Here is an 11,555-nt window from a genome sequence, read left to right on the forward strand (position 1 = left end):
TTTTATTGTGGGCTCATGGTGTTTGCTTTTTTTTTTAATTCCTTTCCCCTGCATAAAAAGATGCTGAAATCTCCAAACCAGAAATTATTTCCATGTGATCCCAGTACTTTCTCTCTTGGCTGGAACACTGGATGTGGTTTTGGGTCTGTGGTTTTTGATATTTTTTTTATTATTATTATTCATAGATTTTTTGGTCTTCATTTCCATCATTGTGAGAGGCACCGCGCAACCCGACAGACTGGCTGCGAGTCCTAAGGAAGCTATAGCAGGACAAAAGCACAGGAACCCAGCACGAGTTGAAGCAAGCAAAGAAACAAGAAAAAACCCTGCTTTTGCAAACAACCTAGCTGCTGGGTTTCATAAGGAGCCGGACTGACTTTCTGTGTTTCATTTGGACTCCAGCTAGGAAGCTGCAGCTGCCACTGAGAACTAAAAAACCTGAATGAACGGCAGCTTTCATATTATGCATCCTGCTAAGCAACAGCAAAGAAAGTAAGAGACAGAGGGGTCTGAATCACAAGGTAAGTTAAATGGATCTGAATAAGCTGGGGAAAAAAAAAAACCCCACTATTGCTATAGGGAACAAAGTGCTCCCACCCTGCAGAAGCAGGTTGCTTGGGTGAGTACTGAAAAGAGGTGGTCTCTGCCTGCGCCGCTTCGTCTCGCTTTTTCTGCTTCGCAGCAGCAGGCAAACTAAGTGCAAGGCCAGGTTATTGCTGAGCTGGCTTTAATTTGCTCCTACTAACACTCCGGGTTTCGTTAACCACCCTTAGCACTCCAGAACGATGCTTTCTTCTAGTCTGATTTTGCTCTTAACTGGGGCTGAGCCATGGGACAGGGAGGGAGCCCGATGTGATGCAGGCTCCCAGGGCAGAAAAAAAAGCTGTTTTCCTGGCACCCTCTGCAGACATGGAAACTTTCAGTGGATTCTGTTTCTCCAGCTTTGCCGGGGAACTGCCGCTGTTTGAAACGTGCCGCTCGCTCCTGAGCTGCAAGCAGGGGTTTGAAGCAGGGATGGGACGGTCCTGCCGCTGCCAGCACCCGTGTCCTGGTGGGACGGCAGGGCTCGGGACCCGCCGCAGGGGCACCTCTGCCTGCTTTATTTTGGCACACAGAAAACCGAGTTCCCGGAGGGACTGAGTCAGCAGCGGCAAGTCACAGGAAAGCTGCCTTCGCGCTGGGAAGGATGAAGGAGAGTTGGGTGCCTTCTACTTCGTCAGGGTGATTTGCTCTATCAGAGAAGCTGCCCTGGGAGTGACTTACTGTAAGTCGCCCCATGCCTCGGCAGCGCCGGGCTGAATCACTGTCTGGGCTCGCTGCAGAGATGGGATCGCTTTCAAGAAGCCGCCCAGCCCGGAGCAGAGCCATTTCCAGGACATTGCAGGCATGTTCCTGGCATCGGAGGAGCAGGCAGGGACGAGGAGAAGGAGAGAGGGAAGAGTTGTTTGCTTAGGAACCAGCAAACATCCTTGTGCTCCCCGTCTGCGCTAAGTGCGGTAACAGCCCCTGTCGCGCTCCGGGAAAGGCAGCACCATGGGAAAATACAGGTGCCCGGATCCGTTTCCATACAGGCGCAGCCTCTCCTCCCATCGTGCCTGCAGGGCACTGTGTTAAATCCACACGATCCTCCAGGTCTAAGCACGTGCAGGTAATAGGAAGGGATGTTCGCTTGGGATCCTCACGTCTTCCCGTGCCTAGTCGGTGAAATCGGAGCTGGAGAGAGCACGTGGTGGCCACACGAGCCAGCGCTGCTCAGGGACAGCTCCTCCCGGGACAGAGGAACTAGGGCAATTCACCCCCATTGGAAATAGGCATATGCTAAAAAAGCACCAGAAAAATAAAAAACCAAACCAACCATAATTAGAAACAGAGCTACAAACTCACTGACCAAATGTTCACTCAAGCCATTACAATTATAGACGCAGCTAACATCCCCGGAGCTCTCCATGGCCAGATCCTGGCTTTGCCTCCATTCCTGCCCCGCTCGCAGCTTACAGGGCTCAAACCGACCCGGTTGTCTCTAGCAGCTCTCCCAACCCCTCTTCTGCATCACCCCAGTCCGTTGTATAAACACCACGGACAAAAGGGCGTTAACATTGGTCATCTGCAAACCACTACAGACAGTGGAAAATTTTAAACCACATTGCTTTTCGGGATCTGAATATTCTTGTCTGCAAGCCCCCAAATCACTGCATGGCTGCAGATTGGCTTCTACTGCTCGAGCGAAGCATCTCTGCAGCATCGTGATGGAGAGGAGCAGCCCCGCGCTCGGCTCTGGCACCGCTGCAAAGGAACCCACGAGCTGTCACAGCTTTGCCTTGGAAAACGCACAAGCTCCTTCAGTGTTTTCGGCTTTTCTACAATAAGTTGCTCACGAAGAAATTTTAGATCCTCCTGGGGAAGAAAGTAAAAAAAACAACAAAACCTCTGAACAAACCATTTCCAAGAGGAAGTCCAGTGTCCAGACAAATTCGGCCCTAATGATGCTTCGTTTCCTGCTGCTGGCAATGCAAGGAGCTCTGGAGCAGTGAGGAGGTCGAGGCTTGAAAGAAGACGAAAGGTAAAAAAGCAGAACTGGAATATTTTCCGTCTCTGGAACAATGCCGAGGTTCGCGGCTGACACATCCATGTGTTTTCCATCTCTGTGGCGCAAGAAAGGTTTTAGTCTTAACTGCCCTCTTGGGTTTTCAGTCAAGATTTGTCACTAATTAACATGGGCAGTGGCTGGCGTTGTCCTGAATTTAAAGAAAAGATAGTCATAGACTGCTTTTCTGAGTAGAGCCCTAGGAATAACAGGAAGGAAAACGTTAGCAGAAATTTAAAGCACAGCTCAGGGATCCAAGAGCAATTTCTGCCTTTTAAACTCTCAATATCGCAGCATGTGAGCTCAGCACAGTTATTAGTGGGATTTATTCTTCCAGCATCTGCACAAGGTAAGGACGTACTTCCACTGTACCCGGTGAAAACACGGGCTGGGGTAGGTTAGCATAGATCTGTAGCTTTGACATGACCTATACATCCCATGAGGGCTGCTTGCGGTGCCAATGGACCACACAAGGTTTGGCCAAGCTCGGGGTTCAGGTTCCAAACTCCACATTGCCAACCTAAGGGAAAACCTTTTGGTCCAGCCTCCAGCCTGACTTGCTTTGCCTTCTTGCTTAATTTTCTCTGTGTGAAGAGCAAAGTAAGCTCTTTTTGCAGATATTGTGGGGCTTTCTTATAATTTCTATTGCCCAGATGTGTTACTTTAATATAAAGTGTTAAAATTCTTCAGGTACACAGAGTGATTAAAAAGCTTTGCATGAGCAAATGCTCCTCATACATAAGCTGTCTACCTTGAGCTATAAGATTAAACTCAATCATGAACCAAAAAAAAAAATCAGTCAAGGTCCTCTCCACCTGTAATAGTGTCAAGAAAATATATTTAAATAAGAAGTTGCACACAAGAAGAAAGGATCATATCATTTAACTCCCTGAACTGGAACTAATGGTTTCTGCCTTTCCCTAGCAAAGGTCTGTGGCATCTCTGAAGCCCTGCATGGGAGGAACATGGCTTTTTTTGCTGGCAGACACGGGGAATGCCAGGTGTGGCTGGAAAACCAGCACTTTTGATGCACGTTATTCATAGCAGGTAAAAAATGCATAAATAAAAAGCTTGATGGATTGTATTTAAGTCAGGGTACTTCCAACGTCAGGGCAAAACAAAAATAAATTATTTAATCATCTTCTTGACGGTTCTGCCTTGGATCGAGCACGGTAGACAACAGTGTCCCTGGTTTGGGCATTGCATCCTCACCAGCACTGTGAGGCAGCAGCTGCTAAAGGCTTCGTAGTGCCAGCTCTGGTTAGAAAGACAGACACACCCTCGCAAAAGGGTCTGAACAACAGGAGTGCTCAAATTTAATGCAAGGAGACTGGTATTTTCCCTTGCTTTTTCTTCTTCTTTTGGGCCCAGCAGAAATACCTGAACAAACAATCCTTTTCACTAATATTTTAATCTTGTCTTTCTACTCAGAAAATCAGAGGGGAAGAAAAGGGACAGAAAAAGCAAACAGTCTTTTTAAACCTTAGCTAAAGGGTAGTTTCAGTCAAAGAAACCTTTCATTACATTTAAAGAGCTCTCCAACAATAACATATATTCTAATGTTATAATGAACACAACCACCAGCCATCCTCATCACCAAATCTCACTGAAATTAACTGCCTTTTCATCAGGTTCAGATGCTTTATTTCATCACTTATAAATTTTCATTTTGTTTGCCAAAATATTGCCCAAAAGATAGATCTGCCCATTTAGCACACGCAGAATTTCTTCCTTAGTATCCGATTAAATTCACACTCGGTTGTTGGGTTTCATCCTGGTTCCACTTGCAGAGGCTGGGGGCTGCGCTCTGCTTCATGGCTTTGGAGCGGAGAAGCTTGAAAGTGTCACGGGAAGGGCACATAATTTATCTTGAAATTACCTGTTGCAACCAAACGGGCTCTGCGCTCAGCCTCGTGTTGAACTTTCTGCTTCACAAGCATTTTGCAAGAAGCATCAGAAGCATCATAACAATTTACACTTTTCTACATGTCGCCGCAAGCTTTTCAACTGAAACATTTCAAACTCATCAATTGTCAATCAACTGTTTCAAAATGAGTCCAAGCTAAAGCAGAGCCAAAGAAGCTGAACTGAAAAAATGGGTTTGAGAGAGGGAGGGCTGAGACCATCTTCTTATCCTCGGGTGAAACATTTACAGACTGCAAAGTTTCCAAACACAGGAGATGAGTTTTCCTCCCAGCCGTTAGGATGTCTGCGTATCTGTCATCACCTTTGGGTTTTTCTACCGAATAGGAAAAACAAGATTTCTGAATCAAACCAGGTGGCGAATTTCAGGTTCCCAGTACGGAACACAAAGACAATAATTTATACTTCCAGTTTTAAGCTGTTGCTTTCAGGATGCTCCCGTCCATCTCTGGAGACGGTTTGTGAAGGATGACCAAGGAGGAACATACTCCGTTTTGCAGCCTCGGGACATTCAGTGCAGTACTAATGTATCATTTCAGGCGCTAACGAGCGTGTCGGACTGTGGTGGGAAGGAGGATGGATGTCCCTTCCGCACGGGGATCTGAACGATGTGCAGGAGAGGCAGCGTCCCAGCCTGCGCTCTGGTGAGCCGTGGCCACGGCAGGGCAAAGCCCCGTTTGCTGTTTGCCGTCTTCTGAAGAAGATAAACCTATGCAGCTGAAGTCAAATCCGTCATCACCACGTTTGACAAAATAAGGTCACAATAATTATCTTTAAGGGAAAAAACAAATGGCTGAAAACAACCTCTCGCTTCACCTCACAGATCTTAAATTTTGGGTTTCATCCTTTTTGTATTTTCTTTTTCTTTTTTTTTAAGGCATCAGATTTGGCTTCGCCACCACCACAAGAGTTATATTTGCTTCTCCTCTGAAATTTGGCTGAAATCACTCTTTTCTCTGGATTAACATGATCTTGTTACAAGAAAATCCTTACCAGGTTTGTTTCCTTTCCTGTTGCCCATTTGATTTCTCTGGTTTGAGGTTTTCCTTCACCTGATCTCCGGTTTTGCGCCGGATGTCTTTCAAACATAATCCCACACTGCTGAATTCATCATTCTTTTCTTGCAGTCCTCTCGGACTCCTTTCTCTCCACCGCTTTCCTATTTTACCTCTCCTGTCCTTTCTTGTTTGTTATGAGCAGACTGCAAATCTTAAAGTTTATTCACATATATCATTAAGGTTTCACCTAACCACAGATATTGCAACCAAATATGTGTTTCCGCCGCATTAGTGAACTAACTTCACTAACTATTGAATGAAAATGTGGTGGTGGGGGGGGGTTGGCTCTAGAATGCCCTGAACTGACAGGATTGTTGCAGCATTTGCTTCATTTTTCTTCCAAATGCAATTCCTAGCCAATAACTTGAATAGGTGTTTTTCATGAATCATGCAAGTGGCCACTATTTCTTCAATGGGTGCTTGGATTACCGTAATGTGAAACGTGCACAACCTGAACACTGATTTTTCACCCAGACTTTTTTTTTTCCTATTTAAGTCACTTCTAAAAATAGGAAAGTAATTCATCTTAGGGAGATTAATGGCCTATAAAAATGTAATTTCTTCATATTTATGAATCCTTTCCCTTCCGCCTATTATGAATACTCCTCTTAATGAATGCTCTTTCTCCTTCATGAAGCTATTATGAGCAATTAGGTCCTCCAGTTTTAATGTTCTGATAATGTAATCAAATGCCCTATACTTTAACCCCCAGGTTATTGACTACCCACACTCCTGAGAAGGGCTAAATAGCTTTTAGTCCCAAAGAGGATACGTGGGCCCTGATTGCCTGGGACTGAGTGAAACTGGGGTCTTCTTTAGACCATTATGTATATGCACAAACTTTAATCGCTGCTGAGCAGACCCCAGAAATATTACACAGACCCCAAATGCTGTCTGTGGTGCAAACTTTCAGTTCTGGGCACGTACGGGCTGGTTATTTATGACCTGCTGCCCATTTAGACTTGAGTTGCATTTCTTTTCCTGTTTGGCAGCACTAAGATGTCTTAAGAAGTGAATGAAAATTAAGAAAGGGCTTAATGGAAATGAAATTCAGGCCCTGAACACTGATATAAAAGGAATATTAGTCCCTCCTCAGACTAGTACCTAGAATGAGGTACAATTATGAATAGAAAGATCATTTCAAGTTAGGACAGATTTGATGAAAGTACTTTCACTACTGTCAGAAGGAAAGTTATTATGTTGCCGCTAATAACTATTCATCAGGTTTCCAGGGAGCTGGATTACACGAAGTAATAAAAGGTGTGAATGACAGTTCTTTCGGGACAGGTAAGAACTAGAAGAAAGCATCTCCCAAGAATGCCAGTACAATCCAAGTACCTTGCCCCATACCGACACTTTTTTTTTTTCCATATTTTTCTCAGCTGGTCCATTTTGTGCCCAGTGAAGCCTTTGTAGAGCTCCAAGACAGGATTCCCTCCCGCTGCAGATGGGACCTGTGTGTTCATTGAGCTATTTCTGAAAGCCAGGACATCTAGCGACTACCTTCCCCACCTATTCCAGGAATTAAAGCTGGTAGAAGAAGAGCTGGAAAAGCTGTTCCCAGCCTGAGGTCAACAAGAGTCCATCTGACTAATTGGACTTTGGATAAGGTCCAAAAAGGCATCAGGCCAAAAGCTGTCTTGTACGAAACCCCACTGCAATCAGTAGAATGACCCTAATTATACATGGTATGAGGAGACAGTTGCCTGTCTCCAGCTCCAATCCCTCCCTAGGAAGGCAGGCAATGGGGAGCTAGAAAAAATTCACCTCCTTTGCACTACCTGAAACATTTTCTTTCTCTTCATTTCACCCAGTACTCAGGGCCTTTGGAGCTTTCCAGTAGCAGATAAAAGTGTAAGAGGTGATCTCAAAAAACTAGTGTTTGTGCAGAGCAAATCCCAGTTCAGTCTGTTTGTTGCAGCTATTTGGGCTTCCATTCTGCACACTGGAAAATAAAAATGGAAAGTGTACACAGAAATTCTGCTACGAAGAGCACATGGATATGGTCAAAGCCACAAACTTCTTGGAAAAGTCACCCTGGAAAGAGGTTACCAGCAGGAGGCTGCGAGAGGCTAAAGAGGCAAATGCTTCTGATTTCTTTTAGTTTCATTTTCCTTTAGGTTTTTCCTCAAAAAAAATCAGGTTAAGGTAGTATATTTAAATAAAGTTTCATTTTCTGCCTGTGATTTTGAATTTTTCAGGATGGCGATGCAATGAACAGACCAGAGCAACACTTTGTGTCTTTTACCCAGCACCTTTTGCAAGGGCTGTTCCAACAGCAGCCAGGCACCAAGCGTGCCTTGACCAGAGCTTGCTACAACAGCTTTAAGCATCGCCGCCTTAGCTTCTGATCTCAGCAGGTTTTAGGTTTTTTTGTTGTTTGGTTGGGGTTTTTTTCTTCTTCTTTTGTTTACCTGGCGTCTCTTGTCAAATATTTCAACTGTAGGTAATGAAAGACAGGGATTGCCTTTTCTATTGCTTGTAAACAGTACGCAGTTGGGCACCCTTCCTACCTGGAGTCTCCTGGTGCCACTACAAGATAAGCTAATAATTAATCAGAAGAAGCGCACCTTGTGGTAACATTAACAGATGGCCCATCAGAAGCTCTGATTAGAATCATCATGTTAATCATTTCTGTTCCTTTGCTCAGTCCAGCTGGCTCCGCTGAAGATGAGCGCCGTGTTTCTCCTGCTCTTGTTGTCCACTGCGAACATCAGCGCAGAAAAGGGTCTGCCGAGACGGGAACCGCGACGTCTCTCGTGCGTGCGATGCTGCGGGCCTTCGGAGCAGCCCATCTCCATCATCTCCTCACGATACACAAGGATGAGCAGCGACCCTGCCTATTCGGTACCCAAAGTCCAGCCCACCATAGATATCACCATCCTCAAAGGTGGGTAAAGCTGACTACTGTGATAACATCTTTTATCTTACTTGCTCACCTTCATTTTGCACGCTGTGCTCTTCCACACACCAAGAAACTCTTCCACTTCATTTACCCAAAAGAAGGTTGAGGTGCCATGGCACAGGCTGTAATTGTGTGCAAGTGAGAAGAGCTAGCAAAAGGCTCTAATCCATCAAAAAGCAGAATCACTGGAAGCTCAAGTTAAGTCACACTAAAAACCAATGCAAATGTTATCACAGAATTACTGAACGGTAGGGTTAGAAACTAGGAAAGACTCTCACTCCCTTTTCCATCGCACATTTTTTGTGTCAGTAGAGCAGACAAAGTAAGCATATCATACAGATGTGCCAGGAGTCCTGTGAGCAGGGATACGCAGACCCAACAAACCCAACCACCTCTCCAAGGCCCAAAGCAGACCTCAGGAAAATCAATAACTGTTCTTGCCCTAACATCTGCACAAAGGGGCTGGGTTCATGAACACTGGATTCATGTAAACAGTCTGGTCAGACCATGGAGTTCCAGTATTGGACATCAAACGTTGGCACCACAAGCTCAGTGGAGCCGAGCTTTCACCTGGCATTTTTATCTTTCTGAGAATTCGGAAGGTGCTGGTGTCTGACCAATGCTTCCAGATATCTGTGCTGGGAAAACAGTGGTTTAGCAGCTGCTTTGCTGGTTATCTCCAGCAGGATGTGTCTGCAGCTTGGGCTTCATATGTTTGTGTTTGACAAGGTTTTCCTTTATGCTTGCAGGGGAGAAGGGTGAAATGGGAGAGAAAGGGTATCCTGGAGCAGTTGGGAAGGAAGGAGAAAGAGGGCTACGTGGCTTTAATGGACGGAAGGGACAGAAAGGGCAGCCTGGCCCACAAGGCCATTCCTGCAAGCAGCTCTACGCAGCTTTCTCAGTGGGTCGGAGAAAACCCCTTCATAGCTCAGACTACTTCCAGCACGTCACTTTTGACACGGAGTTCGTGAACCTCTACAAGCACTTCAACATGTTCTCGGGGAAGTTCTTCTGCTACGTGGCAGGAATCTACTACTTCAGCCTCAACGTCCACACCTGGAACTTCAAGGAGACCTACCTGCACCTGATGAAGAACGAGAAAGAGGTGGCCATCCTCTACGCCCAGCCCAGCGACCGGAGCATCATGCAGAGCCAGAGCCTGATGCTGGACCTGCAGGAAGGAGAGGAGGTCTGGGTGAGGATGTTCAAGCGGGAGCGAGAAAATGCCATCTATAGCGAGGAGTCTGATGTTTACATCATCTTCAATGGCCATTTAATCAAGCCAGCCATAGAGTAGCCATTCTTCAGCTTTAGGCTCAAAGCTTTGGCAGATACATTAGTGTCTTCCCTCTTAGAAACGCGTATGTCTAGTTCCACTTGGAAGGATTACAGGCTTCCTGGCCTGCTGACAGGGTTGTCTGTCCATGCCAAGGACACCTGTATGGATGGAGGTGACTTTCAAGGTGATGCAAGCTACACAAGTACTGAGAAGGCTTCAGCCCTTACGTGCCCTGGAGAAGACACATGCGGAAGGCCCCAGTTCTTCAGCCCTGTATAGACCTCCAGTAACATCCCTAAAGAGTTTGCCAAGTTGGTAGCAAAAATTTAACTTCTTTGCTCTGCATTAGAGAGGACATTTTAATTGTATCCAAGGATCATCTTCAGGTGCCAGTTATCCAGGTGCTAGTTAAGGAATGTCATTACTCCTGCAACGATACTTGGGTATCTGTGCAGTGCACAGTATTGCTAAGAGCCCCCACTCACCAGCACCTACACCAGGTCTGCTCCACTCAGGTAGGCAAGAACACACCAGTGTTAAGAACAATATTTTGCACAGTATATTTACCCCAAATTATGTTTGTGTTCCATTTCATGTAGTATTATATTCCAAGAGCATAATGCTAGAATTGGATAAATAACAGCATATGATCTGGCAAAGCTTTTTCAGAGGCACATAGATTTAAGTACATCTAAGTACAGTAGCCACATGCTATAGCTTTGCTAGACTTCTGTACTGCTAGCAGTATTTCTCACACTCTAACATGGCTGGGAAAGTGTGTAGTTCCCGTTTTAAGGAAAATAGTGGGCCCTGCCTTACGTTCCAATTTCAGAGTGCTCATTACCAAGCTGGAAATTGAGGCCATGCTCATGTCTGAAAATTACCATCTTATAGCACCCCCATTTCTGGAAAGTGGAGAAGAAAACCGCAAAGAAAAAAGGTGCTTTACGGCAGGCAGTGACATTTTAGGAGATTTGGGTTCTTTTTTCCTAAAAAATTATTGATGTAACAGTGGAAAGGTACATGCAGCAGCAAGAAACATCATTTTTCCCAGTTCCTCCTTGCCCATTCCCCCAGTCCTTTTTTTTGCATCCCAAGCCATTTGTATGAAGAATACGTGAAAAGTTCTTGCTAGGCAAACTGCTTCACTGCTGTACATTGCCTATCCACAGCTGTTTGGAAAAGTAGCTGAAATAAAGATATTGCTTTGAGTACACTTGCTTTGAGTACCCTGGTTTTGTGTATCTTCTCTCCATGCGCTTTTTCACAGTACAGGTCGAAAAGCACTTGAGTGAATATCCAGTCCCATATAACAGTCTCAGGAGGCAGTTTTAGTTACTTTAACACCAAAGGACTCCAGAAACTAGACTGACACCAACTCCTCTCCCTGCAGACCAGTAAACAGCCATCATCAAGTATCAGGAGGGGTAGACAGAAGTTAACGACCACTTGCTGTAAAATAAATGCCAAATCTTTGAGATCTCACAACTTTCATGAAGATCAGAACTTTAAGTAGCTTATCTGTGAAGTAAATGCATGCTGAAAATGGGTCTACAAGCCTTGAAACATCATATCTGCTCCTGCTTCCATCACAGCCCGCAACCCTGAACAGTGGGAAACTTGCACAGCTTTAAGAAACACTCCCAAGGGCATTTTTTGCAGATTCGCCACTGACCTGCTGTCAGATATACCAGCTGCTTAGGTCAGGCCATTGCACAGCATTTCCTTCCCACCCTCCTAAAAAAGTTTCCTAATCAGCTGCTTTCACTAGGATGATGGTAAAAGCCCTAATGGCTGCACTGCTTG

General features: G+C 45.3%; 1 protein-coding gene across 4 annotated transcripts; it reads left to right on the forward strand.

Annotated features, from left to right (window-relative positions):
- The first annotated feature begins 237 nt into the window (after positions 1 to 237).
- On the forward strand, positions 238 to 10,950 carry C1QTNF8 (C1q and TNF related 8). Of its 4 annotated transcripts, none has more exons than XM_049791048.1 (3): positions 238 to 521; positions 8,216 to 8,455; positions 9,220 to 10,950. In XM_049791048.1, the coding sequence occupies exons 2-3, from the start codon at positions 8,236 to 8,238 to the stop codon at positions 9,765 to 9,767; spliced, it is 768 nt and encodes a 255-aa protein (XP_049647005.1). In that variant the 5' UTR covers positions 238 to 521; positions 8,216 to 8,235; the 3' UTR covers positions 9,768 to 10,950. The 4 variants fall into 4 exon arrangements, with proteins under 4 accessions (XP_049647005.1, XP_049647006.1, XP_049647007.1 ...); XM_049791049.1 differs by having other exon boundaries at positions 8,221 to 8,455; XM_049791050.1 differs by lacking the exon at positions 238 to 521 and adding an exon at positions 2,345 to 2,560.
- Positions 10,951 to 11,555: the final 605 nt, after the last annotated feature.

Source organism: Accipiter gentilis, chromosome 33, assembly GCF_929443795.1.
Source record: "Accipiter gentilis chromosome 33, bAccGen1.1, whole genome shotgun sequence".
Taxonomy (NCBI): Eukaryota; Metazoa; Chordata; class Aves; order Accipitriformes; family Accipitridae; genus Astur; species Astur gentilis.